Source organism: Poecilia reticulata, chromosome 10 (genome assembly GCF_904066995.2).
Source record: "Poecilia reticulata chromosome 10, P_reticulata-male-v2, whole genome shotgun sequence".
Classification (NCBI taxonomy): domain Eukaryota; kingdom Metazoa; phylum Chordata; class Actinopteri; order Cyprinodontiformes; family Poeciliidae; genus Poecilia; species Poecilia reticulata.
Window position 1 is genome coordinate 11,322,917 of NC_088839.1, and position 21,286 is coordinate 11,344,202.

At 38.1% G+C, this 21,286-nt stretch overlaps 5 protein-coding genes across 5 annotated transcripts in view; 3 read left to right on the top strand and 2 right to left on the bottom strand.

Moving 5' to 3' along the window:
* LOC103470873 (serine/threonine-protein phosphatase 2A 55 kDa regulatory subunit B beta isoform) overlaps positions 1-2,297 on the bottom strand; it is a 53,060-nt gene extending 50,763 nt beyond the window's left edge. Inside the window, exon 1 of the mRNA XM_008419555.2 lies at positions 1,948-2,297. Within this exon, the coding sequence (XP_008417777.1) occupies positions 1,948-2,026 (79 nt within the window). The 5' untranslated portion in view covers positions 2,027-2,297. The remainder of the gene's footprint in view (positions 1-1,947) is intronic.
* A 411-nt stretch (positions 2,298-2,708) lies between these two features.
* Positions 2,709-6,031, top strand: rpl26 (ribosomal protein L26). Its single transcript, XM_008419554.2, has 4 exons — positions 2,709-2,855; positions 3,437-3,608; positions 3,698-3,838; positions 5,866-6,031. Exons 2-4 carry the CDS (start codon positions 3,441-3,443, stop codon positions 5,992-5,994), a joined length of 438 nt encoding a protein of 145 aa, XP_008417776.1. The 5' UTR covers positions 2,709-2,855; positions 3,437-3,440; the 3' UTR covers positions 5,995-6,031.
* Positions 6,032-7,271: 1,240 nt separating this feature from the next.
* Positions 7,272-9,432, top strand: atp6v0e1 (ATPase H+ transporting V0 subunit e1). Its single transcript, XM_017306977.2, has 4 exons — positions 7,272-7,517; positions 7,962-8,009; positions 8,947-9,070; positions 9,171-9,432. The coding sequence occupies exons 1-3, from the start codon at positions 7,417-7,419 to the stop codon at positions 9,038-9,040; spliced, it is 243 nt and encodes an 80-aa protein (XP_017162466.1). The 5' UTR covers positions 7,272-7,416; the 3' UTR covers positions 9,041-9,070; positions 9,171-9,432.
* A 1,538-nt stretch (positions 9,433-10,970) lies between these two features.
* bnip1a (BCL2 interacting protein 1a) lies at positions 10,971-15,279 on the top strand. The gene is made up of 6 exons (XM_008419553.3): positions 10,971-11,287; positions 12,889-12,981; positions 13,092-13,183; positions 13,274-13,378; positions 13,498-13,616; positions 13,805-15,279. Exons 1-6 carry the CDS (start codon positions 11,063-11,065, stop codon positions 13,999-14,001), a joined length of 831 nt encoding a protein of 276 aa, XP_008417775.3. The 5' UTR covers positions 10,971-11,062; the 3' UTR covers positions 14,002-15,279.
* Positions 15,280-18,252: 2,973 nt separating this feature from the next.
* nkx2.5 (NK2 homeobox 5) lies at positions 18,253-20,727 on the bottom strand. Its single transcript, XM_008419552.3, has 2 exons — positions 20,351-20,727; positions 18,253-19,274 (listed from the first exon to the last, which is right to left on the bottom strand). Exons 1-2 carry the CDS (start codon positions 20,688-20,690, stop codon positions 18,664-18,666), a joined length of 951 nt encoding a protein of 316 aa, XP_008417774.2. The 5' UTR covers positions 20,691-20,727; the 3' UTR covers positions 18,253-18,663.
* Positions 20,728-21,286: the final 559 nt, after the last annotated feature.

Sequence of the window (21,286 nt, forward strand, 5' to 3'; positions counted from 1 at the left end):
TATTAGTAACTATAGAAAAGGGAAATCATTTTGGAGAAGAGAAAACAAAATAGTACTATAAACATAACTTGGATTTCTTTGTATGTTGCATCAAATCATACAAATAGTTAACGTGCTTGTATTTTGCAATACCAAAATGTATTCTGAGTACCACTAAGAGCAACCCATGTAGCAACCCAGATGGTGCTTCTACCACGGTTTGAGAACCATACACCGAGGACTTGATTCTTTGTATAAAAATATAACATACAGTTCATAAATAGGTCAGGATACCGGGGGCTTTGAGTATGACCACAACTTACTGGTATTCAGTGTCTTACTTCCTGTGCCAAAGGGCTGAAGCAGAAGGGCAGAGCATGCACAGGAAGGAAGAAGGGCAACCATCCAAAGCTAAATAATGCAATGCTTTAGTCTCCATGTTATGACCTAGTAAATGGCTGGTTATACAAAGACTCAGACCCCTCATGGGCCACATCTGACAGCACAATCAGCAAGATGAATTGACCAGCAAGAATGAGAAGTCATTTAAGCTTCTGCTATCGAGGTGGGGACTTTCAACATTACAAGTCTGTGTAACTCCTGGGAAAACACGCCGTCATGTTTCAGGGCACTACACATTCTGAACTGCATGAATAAGGAAAGGAGCTATCTCTAAACAAAGCAGGCACTGCTTAAAACAAGGTTTAGAAAAATAAAATGTGGGGCACTGCGTGGTGTAGAGGTAGAGCGAGCGTGCTGTATGAAGAGGCTACTGTCCTCAACGCAGCCATTCTGTGTTCATTCCTGACCCAGAGACCTTTGCTGTGTGTCGTCCTCCCTTCTCTCTCTGTACAATTCTTATCTACCTCTAGTGCTAAATAATCTAAAAAAATTAAAAAAAAGATAATCCTCTTAATGAGACATGAGAAACTGTACTGAAATGATCAGAACTGTCTCTGGGTGTATGGGGCAAAAAGTAATTATTCACTGAGCTTCCCTTTCCCTGCAGGTCAGCTGGCAAAAGAAAAGCTTTTCGCCACTTTTACCTGAATAAAAGGGTTGAATTACCTCTTTGGTGTGTCAGCAAGATTTCCAAAAACCTGTTCATTAACCATTTATTTGATTCAGGCGTGTTGGAGCACTGATGCATCCAAAAATCGCAGAACAGAGGCACTTGAGGACAGGAGTTGCTGACCCTTGCTATGAACATTTGGACTCCAAGAAAATTGTACTTACAAGACTAGTATTACAGATAAAATCAATATACTGGCTCTTTGATGCTGTTCGCACTGTCATATTCTGGTTTAAACGAGATACTAGTTACTCAACAAGCTGTGGCAGTCGCAAGTCTCCACTTTCCACTGTTCGTTTGTGAGTCAGAAACTGAAAAGTTTAAGTGCCACTGCTATGGGTTGCACATTTCTAATTTTAACATCATAATAATTCAGAATTATTCTGTTTTTAACAGAATAATGCCCCCTCACACATCAGGAGGAAGATGTAATTATTTCATGTTATACATTTTTTGTTTTAATCTTTTGCCTAAATGCCAAGCTTATAACACCTTAAGAATCTCACACAGACCAATGCCTGTAAGGCTGAAGGATAAAGGGGTTAGGAGGCCAAGGGGGTAGGTGTCATGCAACTCCATAAACTGAGTTTCTGTATTCTTGACATACTATGAATATGTGTTAACAGCAAAATTTATCCTACACCACACAGGTTCACAATCAGAAAAAAATAAAACTGCAGTTATTTGCATCAGAAATGTTTACCTTCTCCCCTTTGGCGTTATAAAAAAAAAAAAAAAAAACACAACACAACTTAATGCACTACGACACATCTGCAATAGGCAATGCCAGTACAACTTCTCCACACGCATGTCTCGGGGACACCCAATTATGTCACTCGCACAAATTAAGCAACTCATGGAACCGTGGAAGCCCCCCTAAAGGGGTCCCACCCTACCTTCGGTGTGGCAAGTGGAGGACAGGATGGTGCTCGGAGGGCGGAAGAGGTACGGGAGGTAACGGGAAAAACATTTCATCTTCTCCGGTGCTTGCCGTCGGGTGAAGAGCGCTGCGTTGCGGGCTCCACATCCGCACTGCTGCCGCGACGGCCAGCCAGAGACGAACCCAGGAGGTGCGGGAGGGGAAAGAGGCTGTTATGTCCGCGGCGGTGCAGGGGGGCTATGACAGCATCTCTCCGGTTCGGGTAGAACTGCGCTCCGACCGGTGGGGAGAGCAAAGCCGAGTTGTTTAAGCAGGACACTAGGGGTTCGCTTCTGTCCTGACAGCTGAGGAGGTCAGTGCTTGTGTGGTCTGTGGGTGAAAGCAGCCTCTGCTGTTTGCTTGTCAGCTGCTTCGAGTGGGGAGAGCAACTGCAGCTGATTACAGAGATCGAACAGCGAGATATGACACACTGTGACGAACAGCGGCATGAACTGGGTGAATCATAAACAAAACTTGTTTGCTGAGCAGGTTATCGATTAATTAGGTTTGGCGCCACCTTGTGACAATTTTATTTATATTAACCGAACTTGTAACGTGGCATGAATAAAAAGCATATGAGAGAATATGCTTTATGTCGTGCAGAGTCAAAAAATTACTTTAATTCGTAATAGTACAAAAATGTAAGAAAAATAAATAAATAACTTGAAAAGTTTTCAAATGACCTTTCAAGCCAAACTGTAATAACTATAAATATTCACGGAAGCAGCGCAGATGTCAATACTAGAAGTAGGTGGTCTTTAATTTTGTTTACGTGCATTATTTTTACATGAGCCTGCACATCTCGCGAGACTTTACTTTGAACTAATGTAGGCGGAAGTACATTGCAGGTCTCTTTTCCGCCGGCCATAGAGGAGCAAAGGCAGGGTAAGGATTCCTGTCAGCGAAATTCACCAAAGTTATCAACATCCATCCTCCATATAATGTTGCTGTGTCGCAATAAACACACAGTAACACAATGTAAACATGAAAACTAATAAATCACCGATATTATTGATGTAATTTAAGTGGTAGATTATGATATTTGGACAAACTATGTGGGCTCCCTGCTAGCTACGGCTGTATCCGCATGCCTCTATCCGCTGTAGTTGAACGACTTCATTTCGGGTGAAATTCTGTGAGTTTTATAGTTTCACGAGTTCTGTCATCTAATTCTAATAAGTTTCCGTCTTTATGAAATAACCTAATTTCCGCTTTAGCTTGTAGTTGGACCTTCGGAGCGCCGTTAGCTACTTTAGCATGTAGCTTTACCCTGTGAGGACTACGCTAGCTTGTATGCAAACAGTTGCTCTACATCTGTGTGCAACAAAACTTCATATTGGCCACCATAATTATTTGCAGGCTCTATACTGAATATGTTTGAGAGCCCTGGAGCTACAAGTGCCGTTTTCTAATGGAACTGTGAGCTTTGCAGTTTCTTAATAAAGCATGTTTGTTTCACTCCACAGCATCATGAAGCTTAACCCATTTGTAACATCCTCCCGTCGCAAGAACCGCAAGAGGCACTTCAATGCCCCCTCACACATCAGGAGGAAGATCATGTCTTCCCCGCTGTCCAAGGAGCTCCGCCAGAAGTACAACGTGAGGTCCATGCCTATCCGCAAAGACGACGAAGTGCAGGTAATGTGGTAACGAGAGTTAAAGAGTTCTGGTCGAGATGATGAAGTTTGATCACAGTGTAGCTGAGCCAGTGATGCTTTTGCTCCCAGGTTGTCCGTGGACATTACAAAGGGCAGCAGATCGGCAAGGTGGTGCAGGTCTACAGGAAGAAGTACGTCATCTACATCGAGCGTGTGCAGAGAGAGAAGGCCAACGGAACCACAGTCCATGTCGGCATCCATCCCAGCAAGGTGAGACACATTTCCAAAGGTCCTCTGCTTGGAACGTGTTAAAAGTGAGCTGTGTAGGGCCGTGTGATGATGTATGTACAGATTGTTTGAATGTGTGGGCTTGTCAGGCGATTGCTCTGAGAGCTACTGTCTAGTACTTCATTGGTTTAATTATTTCAGCGTTCCAGAAATATGGCAAAAAGGATTTGCAAGTGGAGGGAGTGAGCTTTGTTGTGATGGTCTCAAATAACAAAATTGTCTAATGGTGAAAACCTGATTGGATGAATCTGTCAAACTGATGTAGTTTGTTGTAATTATTACAGGGTTCATACACAATTTTAAAGAGTGGGATTTCTTTTTTTATCACTTTCCAAGTTTGAAAAACATGTTCAATCACATCTGTGCCACGTGATAATTTCAGTTGGAACATTTTAGCCTGTAGTATTTTAATTTTCAAGTGTATATCAGGCTTGCAGGGGAAAGTTGAAATGACCAAATGTGTAGAAACTCTGCCGTTAGCGCTCATTAATTGGGCTGTAAAAAGCGTTTGCTCCATTTACATTGTTGACATTAGTTTGCTTCAAGCATTCAAATTCAATTAGCCTGGGTACCTGTTGGAATAATTAAAAGCTCAACAGCCTTCTGTGTTATAAAACTGTTTATGTGGAAGTTACTGCCAGAGATTAAGTCAAGAATTTGTGTCCCGTGTGTTGCACATGTTGACAACAGTCTTACGCTTTTCAGTGTGTCATGTAAATCTAAGGCTTTTAGTGTTTGACTCTTAGTATTATGTGGCTGTGTGGGGAAAAAAATAAAGGAAAAAATCAGGTGGGCATGAAGGATAGAGTGCAATTTTTATTGCTTCCATTTAAACCTTTAATGTTTTTATTATTTAATTTATCTAATGCCTGTGTAACTTTTATCTTTTCGTATGATACAATTCACTTAAAGATTATTTGTTATTTAGATTTATTTATTTATTCTATTAGATTATTGTTATTGTTATTACAGTCTCAAAACCATAAATCGGTTAACATGACAGCTTGTCCTGCTGTGTGTAAGTTTCTCAGCTTTGTGCATGTTTGTATTGACACTGAACTGACCCAGAGCTGCATTTATTATGAGGATTAGCAGTGGAGATCAGAGCTGTTTCCTTTGTCATTAATACAGAAACGTGAGTGAAATGTGCTACTGACTACTCATAAATATTTTGCGTAAAACTTTCCTCTGTCAAACATTAGCAAGTTTTCCTTAAATGTTTAAATCAGGAGTGAAAATGGCAAATTTCCAGATAGTCTTAACTGTCCTTTTAAAATTATTGTTTTAATTCATCTGTTTATCAAATTCTTTGTAAATATGAGTGCATCCAAATTAAACAGTTATTGGACTGCATGTTGAACCACAATTTAAAGATTTTAAAAACTCAAGACTTAACTTGCACTACAAGCGTATTGAGCAGCAGGGATACCTCGCCATCAGTAGTTCACAAACTTGTCTACACATCTTTGACCTTTTCCTGGTGTTATTGTGGAAAAGTTCTCACAGTATGGGTATAGATTGAGTGTTATTTTATATGTTTGTTTACAAAGCTTAAAAATTTATTTGAAAGCATAAGAAATCAGAGGTTGCACCTTGGGTGTTTTGTAGAGTTCTATGTAATTCTGCATCTAAAGCTGTCTTCAAAGAATATGTGTTTATTTTACATTTAGTTGCATCCAGTTAAAAGTACATAGTTAATGAATAAACACATTTTTGTGCTTAAACGAATTAAAGCGGCGTAGAACTATGGTGGGGTAGGTTGACGTCACTGAAACATTACTTTAAATATTTCTGCAGTTACTTTGTTTTTTGAGCACTTTATCCAAATCTTTATGTATATTTCTGTCTCTTTCTGGTTATTAAATGAAGCTTTGCATTGTTTTTGATACTGCTTTCAAAATTACATATTTGCTGATGATACACAGCCAAGGGATATTTTGTTGTTCTGTGGGCTCTTAATGTTTGCAGTGAGACATAATGCTTACCAAGTCATGTTTTTGTTTTTCCAGGTGGTCATCACTAGGCTAAAGCTCGATAAGGATCGCAAGAAGATCCTTGAGCGCAAAGCCAAGTCTCGCGCTGTTGGGAAGGACAAGGGCAAATACAAGGAGGAGACCATCGAGAAGATGCAGGAGTGAAAATGATCTTTTGCTATTAATAAACTGTATAATTGGATATGTTGTTTGGAGTTTTATGTGTACACACACACACACACACACACACACACACACACACACACACACACATATATATATATATATATATATATATATATATATATATATATATATATATATATATATATACCAAAATTTACCTGTCAAGATTTGTAACTGCTTAAAATATTTTGTGAAACATTCATTTTAAATTCTGGCTGACAGAAGTCTGAACATCTGAACTTGAATTTTGACCTATTGTGTCACGTTTGCATATTTTCTGAGTTAAAATATTTTAGGGCTGCTCCAATGACCTTTAATTCCTCTAAAGATCAGTCCATTAGTTTTGTAAAATTAAGTCTTAAAGGTTAGGACGTGGGCAATTATGGAGGGAGCCAAAAGTCATTTTGAGACAACTTTGTTTTCACATCCTTGAGGCCGAATGACATTAAAGTTGTTTCCTTTGCTGCCTGAACTATTTTTCAGTTTTTCCAATCATGAATTCACATTTTAAAGCATATTTACTGCTAAGCAGCACGGTTGTAAGACACTGAACCAATTTAGTGTTGTACTTTTTTCATAATTAATACATTTTCATTTCATTTTAGTGTAAAAATGTGTTTTGTTAGGCCATGCTTTAATAAATTTATATACAAAAAGTATGTTTTTAATGTAGGAACATTGCAAATAATAAATCAGAATAGCAACAATTTAAGTATTGCCCAAATCCGATAACATTGATGCACAGCTATAGAAGTTAAGGTACGAAATGGCAAATAAACAGCCAAGACTTACATGCTAGTGAAGTATTGAAGCATAAAATTAAGTAACGTAAAATACTGGAGGTCATGCACCACTATCCGCTTGAATTTAATAAAATCCTGTTTTGTGTAAATGTGTAATTTCACAAAGTCACCAGTAGGTGTCACAAAATGCTTATAATTTATAAAAACGCTACTGTCCAAAACATAATCACCTGTTGATTCAGATTACATTAATTTACCGTTGATAAATGCAAATCATTCTAAGAAAACCATCATAATCTGTGCAATTACATATGTTATACTCTGTCCTACTTTTTGTGCACTCCAGCATACAATTTTAAGATTAATCACAAATTCCTCAAGCGTTTTTTCCCCCTATATCGTCAAAATAAGCAGCAGATACTTCTAGTTTTTTTTAAAGGACTAGTCTCTGCTAAAAATAAACATGCACAATATTAAATGGGGTTATTTTCCAGCACATAGACGGCTCCTCCGCCAGCCTCTTTACTTCCTCCCTCTGTCAGAGTCATGTGATACGTGCTGCCTGCTCCCCCGTCACAGGATATATCATTTGGACACAGCTCCGAAGTTGGCTTAAGTTTAACGTTTTCAACTTTTAGACACTCCTGGGTTTTAAATAATGGTGGATCAGTTTGCCATCGTAATGTCTGTAATGACTTTGTTTTGGGGAATCGTTGGAGGAGTTGTGCCCTGGTTTATCCCCAAAGGACCGAACAGAGGGTGAGTTTGTTAGCCCATATTAGCTAAATCGAGCCAACTTAAAGAAAGCTACATAAGTTTAAAGTTTCTACTTGATCTTTTTTCCGTAAAAAATGCTTTTTTTGTAAAGTAGGTTCATTTTAAACTCATTTCTTTGGCTTGACTTTTAAGCCTTACATAAGTTTGCGAAGTTCTTGTAAAACTTTAGGCTAGCTACCTGAAGCTAATTTCACAGTCTTATGTGTTTATGTAGCCAGCTTTATTTCACTAACTGTTTATGATGAAGCTATTGTGTCATACGTAACACTTTCGCTATAATCCGTTTAGACATAAATACTCCACATTTAATGTATTCAAAAAGATGGAAGCAGTTCTTAAAAGTGCATCGCTGCTTTCTTTTTTCCTCCTCGGCTCACGAGATTTAAAAAAAAAAAAAGACGTTTTCTCTTCTTTTTTTTCTTGCAGAGTTATTGTCACAATGTTGGTGCTAACTGCAGTCTGCTGTTACCTCTTGTGAGTATTTCCATCCAGGATTTCTGCTTCCTCCTATATGTTGTTCATTACATATGATTCGTTACATTTAACCCAACGCTGTGAAACAGAAAGAGGATGCATTTGTCTGGATGTGTTGTCGTATTTTCGGGTGTTGCTGTTCTTATAACCATGTATGATTCTTCCAACTTTTACTCTGAGAGTAAATCTCCTTGAGATCAAAGAATCTGTCAACAGTCTTTCCCAGCCCTCAATAGGTTTTCTGTTCTGTTGGCTGCTTCTCAGATTAAATGAAAACATTTTTCAGATGTCTGATTGAAAGGACACTGAAATGTCCAAACTAAGTGTATTCTTTGGTCTTCACGAGTTACACTGGGAATAAATTATGCTCGTTTAGGATCTATTGACTATTTAGGGTAACTTCAGACAGTTGGTTGAACTAATTTTTATGAGAATGAGAGTATGAGAATTGACAAGAGAATACAAATATTTGACCCACTTTTCAGATTTTAATGTATGAAATTTAAGTTCATTTTGTTTTTATTTCATTTAACTACAATGCCCTACTTTGTCTTGTCTGTCACATAAAATCCCGATAAAAAAAAAAACATTGAAGCATGTGGCGTCATGACAAAATGTGAATAGATTTACACAGGACACCTAACTTCTGTAGTCTATCTGGTTTATATTCCATTTACTTATTTATTACGAGTGCAATAAACTATGCACGGGATATTTGAAAAATTAATAATCGCTCTGGCATGTTGCACACAAATGACCAGAAGAGGGCAGTAGATGCAAAGCTGTTTTCCTGTCTTCATCCTAGAACAGCTCTCAGTGTAGCGTAAATATTGAATAACCTTTTATAATATATTGGCCGTTTTGAGGTTTTGAGAATATGCCTTTCAATACAGTTGAAAGCTTGACAAGTTACCTTTTTGTATGTGCTCTCCATCAGCTGGTTGATAGCAATTCTGGCTCAACTAAACCCACTCTTTGGTCCATCCCTATCCACTGAGATCATCCAGTACCTAAGGTGGGCTTGGGATTAACTTGCATTTCAAGAACTCCTTACTTTGCAGGTAAATGTCTCCCCATCAGCTCACCTTTTTTTAAATCATGTTTGCTCAACAGTTTTGTTTTGTTTTCTTTCTGAAGCTGTTTCCTATTGTTTTTCTATAGCATCGATGGCCTGGGCACTGATGCTACGCCCTTCCGGAGACCATTCCTCAGATCACCAAGAACTCTGTGCCTTTAGTTTTTAGTGAGTTTGACCTGGGTGCCTTGCTTAAAATTATCTTCAAAGATTTAAGAGATATTACTTGATTTTTCTGAACCTTAAATTAAAACAGCCTTCACTTGCTGCTGTGTTTATATGTTGTGTACATTGTGTGTAATATGAGTGTGAATGATGTTTAATTAAATTGTTTTGAGGTTGACACAAGCTTGACTTGTTTCTGTTTTCTTGCTAATGAAGAATAAAACAAATTTTAAGTCCCAATTAATGAATTCCTAAGTTCCTAGTTTGTTTGTTTTTTTCTGTTACTTATTTCCATGAAGAACTTTTATTTGTTTTTGTTTTTTTCTTTTATTTGAATATATATGCAACGGCATTCTAATAAACTTGAGCAAAAATTAATCATAATGCTTAAAAAAAGATTTGAAACATGTACAAGGTACTTTTAGATATCTAGAAAAAAATTCTGCGTTCGATGTACAGTGTGTACACCATAGACGTAATATAAGAGTAGACCACGCATTGGCTGCCCCGGCGCAGGAAATACGGCGGCCATCTTGGAGCGGTACTCCTACTTTGCTCAGTCAAAACTGCAAAAGATGCCTCAGCACTGAGGGATATTGTTCGGATCGGATCTATGAACAACAATATCCCTGTTGTATTATAAATATATTGTAATACACAATATATTGTGTATTACAATATTATAATACACAATATAATGTGTATTATATTGTACACAATATAATATATTGTGCAATCTAATGTATTGTGTACAATATATTGTAATATATTGTGTACAATATATTATACACAAAATATTGTGTATAATATATTGTGTACAATATATTATACACAAAATATTGTGTATAATATATTGTGTATATTATACACAATAATATATACACGTATTATTGTGTATATATTGTGATTGGAATATTACTTTACTGTATTTATATCCACTGGCGAGAGCTAATATTAGCTACAGTGCTTGGTGTAATCCTGGTTCAGCCCCGCTATGAAGCCTAACTGAGATTCTGTAAATCTAAAAAAAATTATTATTCTCTAACATTGACTTAGATTATCTGACACGAGCCTATATTAGAAATGAAACAATGTAACACATATTATAAAACTTATATTATGTGTTATAACATTCACCAGCAAAGTTTACACAGGTGGTAAAGACTATTATTTATATGTAATTCTTTCACTAGTAAGATACATCCTAAATCTTCCGTTTTTGTTTTGAAAGTTTCATAAAGACATGATGTGAGGAAGAAGAGGGAGATGTCTATAAAGACAGACAGATTCACTGCAGCACGGATGAATCTCATCGGATTTTGGACTCGATTTCAGCTGCTGAATCTCTCTGAAGCTAGAACTCGTCGGCTGAAAAACATATATATATATACGTATATACATACATGCATATAAACATGTATTCAATATATATTATTCAGTATTAATCATTATTTGTGCCATTATTAATCATTTAATTGTGTTTGTATAGTTATACAAATATGTATTGATATTACTAAATAATGTATTAAACATATTATGAATGGCTGTGTGCTTTGTAATCTGGTCATCATATATCAATATCAGAATATTCCATTCCTATTCTATTGTAATAGCCACTAAGCATATTTAAATATGCTGAACTATGTATTAAAAACATACTTAAATAATACAATTGTTTATAAATGTAGCTTTGATAGATGTTTGAATATGGTTTCAGGTAACAAAAAAGCGTGTTATGATCGATTAAATGCGCAGATACGTCATTGTGCCTGCTAAACACATAACGCTGAGTTGAGCGGTGTACCGCTCCAAGATGGCCGCCCTAAATCTCGTCAGCGACAATAGGCGAGAGCGGTCCATGAGGCGTCTATCCTTATATTACGTCTATGGTGTACACTGTCTGTATGAAAAGGGCAGCTTCCTGCTTGCCGTAGTTGTAGCCGGCTACGTTGGCAACATGGCGACTTCGGATGTCCACGTCCGAGTGTGTGAGCAAGAAATACTCAAATATGACTTGGAAATCAAGGCTCTCATCCAGGTGCGAATTTTCCTCTGGTAAGACCCTCCAGTGATATGTTAGGGGACGCTACTCTTTTCGGTTGTCATGGACAACAGCTAGCCTTTATGCTAAATCAGAAACGTAACGGCTCGAGTCTAACAGCATTTTGTGACTGCATATGTCGACAACTTAACTGTTAAACTGTATTTGAAGGTAGTTACTTTTCATATGGCAAATAAAAGGTGCAAAAAATGTGTACCAAGTCAGCCGACTACGTCATGAATTGTTCTAGAAAGGTTACGTCAGTCCTACGGGGTGACGTTTTGTTAGCGTTTCTTATACTTGCAAAGAGTAGGGGGGGAATTAGTAATCGCAATGAAAACAAATTTTCACACTGGTGTAAGAAGCATACAATCGGGGGAAAAATAGAGATTATATATGTGTGCAAGTGTAAATTTAGCATAATTGTATAATTAAATGTCTCATCAAAGAGGTGTGCTTCAAAGTTTAGAAAGAAACAACAAAGAGGGTTCAAATTCAGAAATACTTTATTAATCTCAAAGGAAAATTAAATGCTCCCTGACTTGTGTACTATCGAATACACAGGTAAACATATTTGAACTTGTGGAGTATTATGATTATTAATAGCAATGTTTCAAATACATATATGGGCTGAAGATATATTTTTTGCTATTTTTTTTTTAGATTCCGACAATAAATTATTGGCTAGATTATTCATTATTTACACATTCAACTTAATAGAATTTAAAACAGGCATTTTGTAAGGTGAAGGAAACAGGGATTAAAGTGGAGATTAAATGCAATGAGTTTACTTGAAAGGTCGGATTAAATTGTATCCCTGTATTATTATATATATAAATTTATGTGTGTATATATATATACATATATATATATATATATATATATATATATATATATATATATATATATTTTATGCTGGCGTATAATCTCGATCCAAAAAGTGCAGTTCTGGGTTCAGTTTGAAAAAGTATATGGTTTTATTTTTGCACGAATGGATGAATAAAGAATATTTTATTCATATTTTTTTTACTTTTTTATGTAGAAATCTTAAACTTCTGGTTTCTTTTGGGGTATAATTGTCCATCTAATATTCTACGTGCTTAGACCTGGGTCAAGTTTAAAATATCTAATTGTTTTCTCAATCATTTTTTTTTTCTCGTACTCATAAAAGTAAAATTAATTTTCAATTTCATCACGGCTAGAGGTTTTGTTTCAGGTGCTCAGTTTTGTAATTTCTCATTTCTCTCAGTTTTATTGTTAAAACTCCTCTACCGTTTGTCAGACAGTTAACTCTTGGCGCTTTTGAAACATGTTTTTCTTCATTTCTTTTTAAATCCAATACATTTGTTTTATTTTCGGGAATCTCAAAACTTTTTTTTAAAATTTATTTTAGAATAAAATTAACCACTCTTGAGGAGTTCTTTTTAGACTTTTTTTTTTTTTTTTTCCTACGGTAATATTCTGTCCTGCGCTCAGGATTTCATTCTTCTTCGAACATTTACGAAACATGCGCTGGGGGAGAATAACACATGAATCCCTTTACGCCTAACGTGATGCAGTACTGGATGTGTGCAGCCTCATCCATCTTGTCTCGACAGGACATTACGGAGTGCGACGGCCCTCAGAGCAAGCTGACAGAAATAAACACGGACGTGAAAAAGCACTTTCACAACCTCAGATTAAGGATTCAGGTGAGAGTCTTCATTTATTTTTGGTACGAGAGAAAACAAAAAAAAAAAACATTGCTTCTGGTGAGAACACGTTTCGCAAAAATGTCCGTGTCGCTTTGCTGTTTCATCAGGACTTTGAGCGGATGGCGATGGAACAAGACAGAGAGTCGGACAAGCAGGCTTTGCTCAGTCAAGTAGAGGGACACAGAAAGCAGATGCTGAGGTGATCGCCATTGGATAACCGGCCGTGTTTTTGCTCTGTTCATATTTCTGAGTGCGTTTCTGCTCATTGGACACATTCTTTTGTTTGCAGCAACCAGACGGCCTGGAGGAAAGCCAACCTCGCCAGCAAACTGTCCATGGACAAAATGGAGAAGCAGGCACTGCTTAATGGAGCCGATGGCGACGTGAGGAAGAGGTGAGAGGGCAGCCTGCTGCTCTGTCCTTAAACATCATAGAACCGCAGCTTTCTCTTCAGAAGAAAGTAGCTTTTCGGGTTTTTTTGGTTTTTTTAAAAGAGCTGCTTTCGGATTTCAGGAAGATGACCAAAGAGGGCCTCGCCCAAAGTGCCAGCGACATTACAGAGAACCTCATGAGCATCAGCCGGATGATGGCCCAGCAGGTTCAGCAGAGCGAAGACTCCATAACAACACTAGGTCAGTCACGGGAAGACCGGTTGCTAAACGCTAACTTCACCAACGTCAGATTTATGCTTTTGCAAACACTTCACACATTGCAGCGACCTTAGGTTTGTTAAAAGTCAAAATTTATCCTGCTCTGCTTTTCAGAGAAGATATTATAATAAACACCCCTTTTTTATTATTATTATTATTCCTGGTTCAAGCAACCTCGTCGAGAACGATCCAAGAGACGAACGAGGAGTTCAAAGCCATGACTGGGACCATCCAGCTGGGCAGGAAGCTCATCACCAAGTACAACCGCAGGGAGCTCACTGACAAGCTGCTCATCTTCTTGGCGTTGGCTCTGTTCTTTGCGACGGTTCTCTACATCCTCAAAAAGAGGCTGTTCCCTTTCCTGTAGACCAGAAGCTTCGGAGGATTCCCCCCCCCCCAATCCAGATGAATCTCCCTACCATAGCTGGCTGACGTTCGCTGTGAATTCCAAGCCGCTCTGGAAAAATTCTGTTCGCAAATAGGAGGATAGTCCTGCATGTCTGCAGTTCTTCTTAGTGTTTCATTTATTGAGCTTTACGTTTGTCACACTAAAGAAAACAGTGCTTTAAATGTAAATCTGTGGTTTAATGGCCAGCTAGATTACAATGTGTTTGTGCGTCATTATTGTTTTTGTTCTTAAATGATCTTAGAGGTGGAAATACACAAGAACAATGCATGTTTTTTTCTCTCTCCATCAGATAATTAGTCTGATAAAAGTTCTAAAACTACAATAGTTTGTAATATAGTCGATTCATTTTAAATGGTAACCTGAAATTACATGCATGTGCATTTTGGAAGCAAATCCAGAGCTGAATGTTTCTGTGCAGCTGAGTTTGCCAGTTTTTATTATTCAGCATAAGCAACTTGCAAAAACACTTGAACCTTTTTGTATCAACGCTGTTCGTCACCAAGTTCTGTACAATTACTATTATGTATAATTTATAACTGCTAAAAAGTCTCCTGATTTTCTGAATTGCCATGTCGAATATTGTCACCTTCGTAAAATAATGGCTTAAGTCATTTTTTTCCCCAAAAGTGATTTTTGGACAAACAAAAACATCTCGCAACATCTTCTGATGCCAAAAGATGATTTAGGCAAGGAAAAAAAAAGTTACTTTTGACAAAAAAAAAAAAAGACACTGCCCATTATTTTACGAAAATGACAAAATGTTTTTATGTTTTTCTTTTGTTTTTTTGTTTTTTTTGAGGGACCGCACTTGTTTCAGGTTTCATTCCGGCTTCAAACCCAGTAGGGTTTTGTGTGCTGCACTGAAGCAGCAGCAGCGCCGTTCACACCGGCAGAGATAGAGCCACATTCATCCGCTGCCTTTCTTCAGATAAGACCCGGAAAAGCAGATTATTCCGACAGCCCCCCCCCTCCCCCCCCCTCTGCCCTCTTATTCCAGTGTGGGTGGTGGATGAGTGAGGGTTGATATTTTTAGGTTTGTGCGCTGCCGTTATCTGACGTCGCCTTTTCAACACCACAGAGGAGAGGATGGTCAGAGAAGCTACATGACCTTGCTAGCCTCTGTGCAACTGCTTTTCATTGCCTGTTGGTTTGTCATACGAATTATTTTTATTTGTAATTAATTAATTTATTTTTTTGCCAGATTTTTAATAAACATTTACCGCTTCTGTATTTACATTTGAATTGCAGATTGTGTGTATTGTTTGAAAGAGGATGACTGACAGAGTATGTGTGAAGAGACCTGAGAGACGCGTAAGCATCTCCTTCTCATCTGAAGTGGAGGCAGTTGGGCTGAGGCTGCTCCTCTCCTGTTCGTATATAACTGGACACTTAGACGAGGCCTGGTGCTCTCTGTTGAGCAAATTAGACTATTCTTCCATTTAGCACAGAGATATTGTTGATCGAGTGGTTTCGTTTGTATCTCAACAAGTGGGTCAGGGTCTCTGAAGAGCACAATGGGGAGCACGTTTCCCCCCTCACACGAAACGAGAGGCCGAAACTTCAGCAGCTCCTCGTTTGTTTGACACGCAGCTTTTTCCTGAGATGAAAAGCGTGACGCACAGGAATCCATTTGCGTTGTTTTGGGAATAATTTCCCCTCGAGAATAAGTATTATTCATTTTCTGATGATGCTCTTCAAGCCCTTGAAACTAATATTGCACTGTAGAAAGGACTGAGGATGCTTCTGCTCTGCCTCTGATACACATGGTGCCAGTGGACGGCTGTGTTTATATGGGTTGTATTATGGATTAAATAAAGTTGTATTATAGATTAACACATCCATTCACCGAAAGGAGCTATTCTAAAATTTGTGGTGAAATTTTTTTCTGCGCTACAGCAAAAACTTAAAGTTTGTTTCCAGCTAGCTTAGCTACAAATCTAATGCTAAAGTCAAACTTTGTAGAAAGTTAGCTTCCCTGAAAACTGCACACCCTAGCTGGTTGTCAGGGAAAACAATAATATGATTTAACATTTTATCACAAGCCATCTTTTTATTTGTTTCTTTTTAGCGTGCGGAATAAACCAGAGGGGCAAAATTACCTTCGTGATGATTTAAAATCCAACTCATTTAGTTGAATAGTTATGTTTTTAACACACTTGAAAAGTTTGTAACTTGCCTTAGACATACAGAATGGCAATAAGTAGCCATCCCATTTAAGACTTATTCAGATAGATGTTTGCAAACTGTTACAATAAATGTCACTTGGTTGTAAAGGTTTATTTTATCAGTCAAAAAATAGGATTAACTTTGCTTTTCGACTAATTTGTCTACTGTCGGTTCGTCGTTTACTTTTTAAAACCTGACTGAATAAAAACCGTGTGTAGCCTACTTCTCAGGAGCACAGTTTCACTTTTGAGCCTAACGGCTGTAGTGATCTCATGTATTTATTGGTTCAGTTTGAATTTTGAAGGGATGCTTTTGTCAAGCTTTGACTGCATGCAGACACATTAATAGCCAGAAACGCACGTGCCAAAGTCCATAAATCACACATTCCTACTGCCGAGTCCAGTTCAAATTAATTCTTTTAAAGTAAGATTTATTTAAACCTACTTCTCAGTGTGGGCGAGAAATAAGTACACCTGAAACGCTGACAATATAGATTTCAGGTTTTTTTCTTTTTAAATCTTTTCGGTATTTTTCACATTTCAAGTTGTCTTCAAAGGTTTATTACGGGTCAAGGTCGCGACCGGCAGCCGGCTCTGCCCCCAGCGGCCTCTAAGCGTTTGTGTACAGAGCGAAGTCGGCTGACAGCCGGCTGTAAAAATGAATAAACTTTTAATAACCTTTTCACCTTGTTTAAGTAAAAATGACTGAAGCTTTCTAACAGCCACTTGAACATTTTAACCTGACAGGAACCATGCCAGGGTTTTTAACGGCCACTAATCTCCATTATGAGGGTTTATAGTTCATTCTGTCAGGATGGCATTAACACACCGGGGTCGTATTTAAAGTTCCCTCTTGGTCACCACTAAGTCACCAATTTTATTTCAAATCCGAGGAAAATTTGGGAAAGCAAATTGTTGGGAGTCTTTTGATAAATGAATCGCATACGTTTTCTTCAAGTGTTTTAATATTTCCTGACCCAAAAGTATGGGAGCTGTGAAGACAAAAGACCCTCAGTTGAGTCAAATAAATTTTAAGTGATTGTGAAATAATTTTTGCTCATCTGCGTTGTCTTCCTGTGCTAAAAAAAAAAAAGAAAGTAAAAAAAAACACACAAAAAAATAATCGGAGAACTCTGCTTAAGGTTGAAAATGAGACTGAAACTGTAATGTATTTTTTAGATTGTGCTCCAAACAAGAGGCCCGTAAACCTCTATATGCCGTTGCTTTGCATATAAAACCTTAGACGAAGCTCCTTTTGCTGGCAAGTTTGACTAAAACATTAGCTGAGAAGATCGACCCACGTAAAGCTGGATTCAAACTCCAGTTCCTGCTCAGTCAAGGCGAGTTTCACATCCACAGTCATGACAGTTCTTAACTTTTACTTATAATACAAGCCACATATCCAAAACAAAGTATATATCTACACTGTAAAAGTCAGTCTTGAAGGGTGTTTATTAGTAAAAATTCAGCGTTTTAACCAAAAATCTAATTTGTAAATGGAACACTGGATTAACTTTAAACTCTCTGAACACTAACTACTTTGTTTGGATTAGAATTTGACTGAGAATCTTGTTCTGTGTGATTTATGACTCTACTGTGGAAGCTAACTGAGCTCATGATCCTGTATGAGTTATATAGGGGTTATAATTACTTTTTTAATTCATAAAATACAAATGGACAAAACAATATCTTTTGTGCTTAGTATGTAAGTTAATACAAAACCATAACTTTGCTAATCAACTGGAGTAAAATGATCTTAAAATGCAAATTTCCTTCAATTTGCCTAGGAACAAATTTGGAATTGTTGAATATCTCCTCAGGAATATTCATTCAAAGTATCATAAGCATATAGATGTTTGCACCAATTTCCTTGATTAAACTCTACGTCTGTTAAAAGCTAAGGCTGCTAGAATTTAATGATTGTTAACATTGCATTTATGTCCAATTTAAATAATTTCATTTCAATCATTTCATTGTTTAAAACTCAAGGTCCTTCAAAATTATTTCCTACAGGGAGAATTTTGTACAACAAATATATGAAGCAAACCCACAGGCTTTCTTTCTCTAAATTTAACAAACTGTTTGAATATGTTTACAATAATAATAATAATAATTATTATTATTATTATTATAATGTCCTGACAAATTTGAAATTCAAAATAAAAGTAGAATATGTGAGCTTATGTTTCAACCTTTTTTTTATTATTATTATTACTACTACTATCATTTACGCAGAAATTACACAGTGCGCCAAAAAATGACGTTTGAGTTACTTAGGGAAAAGCAAACAAACAAACAAACAAACAAAAACAAAAAAACCTGGTGCTAGAAACAAGAACAACCCAAAAGGCATAGCCAGAGCTATATAAATACTCCTTTCTGTGTGGACACCTTTAGAAATCCGCATGCAGTCTCAGAATCCACTCAAACTAACTTTTGCTACTGGATGATTTCGTTACCACGTCCTGATGCCGTGCAGCGAGGACACCCCGCTGCTGGGAGAAAACGTGTTCTGGACATTATTCAAGTCTCCCACCCCAAAGTTCACGTAATTCCCGTTGCCGGACGGGCCCTGCACAGTCTGCATGGCGCCTGCAGGATAACTGCACGCGTAGTTTGTGTTGCATCCGGGCCCGGTGTAGTTGCTGAAGGCCGGGTAGTTGTTGTAGGCGAAGTGATTGATGGGGCCCACGCTGTAGGAAGGGTTGTAGGCGGCCGCTTCCCCGGCGAGGCAGGGCTTCCCGTCCCGCACCAGCACCGGAACCGACACCCTCCTGGGCGGCGGCAGGGACACCATCTCCAGGCTCTGGTCCTGCCTCTGTCGCTTGCACTTGTACCTCCTGTTCTGGAACCAGATCTTCACTTGGGTCGGGGTGAGTTTGAGCACCCCGGCCAGGTGGTCTCGCTCCGGGGCGGACAGATACCTCTGCTGCTTGAAGCGGCGCTCCAGCTCGTACACCTGCGCCTGGGAGAAGAGGACCCGCGGCTTCCTGCGTCTCCGAGGCTTGGTCCGCTCCAGCTCCTCGGTCTTCGGGTCCTCCAGAGGCCCGGCAGGGGCGCGGAAATCTTCCGACAACCCAGACAAGAAAGAGCGAAAATTAAATGCGAGTTTCCATCAACTTTATTGCATCAGACATGGTATTGGTGTGGAAGCAACATGATCAAACGGTGCTACACTAATAAAAAAACTTTGTTGTAATTTAATCAATATCATCAATTTGCAGACATTGTCGTGTTGGTTAATTTTAGTGAGCAGAATCATGAAAGCTATACAGCTAAAAACAAATGAATTTTAAACACGTAAATACATTTGCTTAACAAATTAATTAAATGAAATTAATAAAACTGGTTAATTAAAATTGTTAAATAAATTACATTTAGGTTTTTTGTCTTTTTTTTAACGATTTAATCTTTAGAGAAGGCGATATTTACCGACTAAATATCAATAATAAAAATAAAGAACCGAAAGCATATGTTTCTAAATCCTCAATCCAGAATCATCTTCCTTAATGTGAATTTGAAAACCTGCAAAATCAACTGGATCAATGCCAGATGCAGCCATTAGCAACCGCTGCCCTGAGGTAAGAAGCTCATGTTGCAAAGTTTTACTTTGGGCATTAGTGTTGTTGCTAAATAAGTTGAAAGTTAAAATAAATTAAATGGATATAAATCTGTCTCTAAAACGTATTTACTCTCATCTACAAGTCCTTTGAAAGTTCTTAGCTTCTACAAAATCGATGTCTTCTTTCATAACACAATCTGAATGCATCCATATCCTTGACGTCCACAAGCAACAAATCACGACTGACTGACCCCAACATCTTCAGTAAGAGTCTTAATGACAGGAAGGTTATATTTAATTTAGTTGGACGTCATCCATTTTTTTTTTCTTTAACTTCATATTTACCAGCAGATGTAGTTGATTAAAAGTTCATGTTATGAATAATTCCCAATAAAGGTCATTTTTATGAGCGTAAATTTGCGGGTGAGCAACGCGCGCATTTACAGATTTGACGCCGATTCCAATCACTTGTTAGAAGTCTTGTTGCTTGTTTGCATTAAGCTATTCAATTCCTCCTTGAGGATTTACTCAAAGTAAAGTGCCCTAATTTTTGCACGCAGGCCCGCGATTTTTTGCTCACCTTTTCTTCGTTTCTCCTCAAACGCGTCTGATTTCGCACCCCTCTCCATTTCCATCCCCGTGTACGATTTGCCGTAAAACGTGGGCGCAAAGTTGCCTCTGCCGGCCTTGTTGGAGTCTTGGAAGTCCTGCGGAGACAGGGCGGAGGAGGCGGCGGCGGTGGCGGTGGACATGTCCCGGAGAGGCTCCTGCTTCAAGCGGGCCAGCATGCAGGATGAGGTGGCAGAGCAGTCCATGCGCGGGGAAATGTCAAGAGAAGATACCATCACGTCGGGATTCTGCTCCAAGTTTAATATATCCTTGACAGAGAAGGGTGTGGACGTGCTGGGGCTGGGAAACATTGCCAAAAAGACGCACGAGAAAGAAGGGGGGTGGGAAAAAAAGCTATGAAACTGTCATGTGGAAGCAAAACAAAAAAAAAAAAAAAAAGATGTCAACAAAGACTCTCCTGCCTGGGAATATTTACTGGTTTTAAGTGTTAGTTTGGTCAACCAGACCAGACTTGAGTGAAGTGTGCATTTTGGATGTCAGCTTTGTCTCCAAAGTTTTTTCTTTCTTTCTTTCTGGGCCTCTCTCTTTCTCTCTCCTGGCTGTGACGCAGGGAGGAGGAGCAGGGAGGAAGAGGAGATTAACCTAATGCATGTGTTCTATGACGTGAGGTGATGCCAGACAGCATGTTCAGTACGTCATTTATTATTATTACTTTATTTTTTATTTATTTATTTTACATTTTTATATGTAAAAAAAAGTTGTGCTAACAAAATGCTGTTAGCATAACTTTTGTTATGACAGCCAGTTTGGGCTGCTTCTTAGCCCAGACTGGATGAAGAGCATCTGCCATCTTTGGACTTTGACTGGTCCATTCAAACACCTGAATATGCGTTGATTAAAACCACTGTCGAAAAAAAAAGAAAAACTAACAAAAAACGTCTCTAAT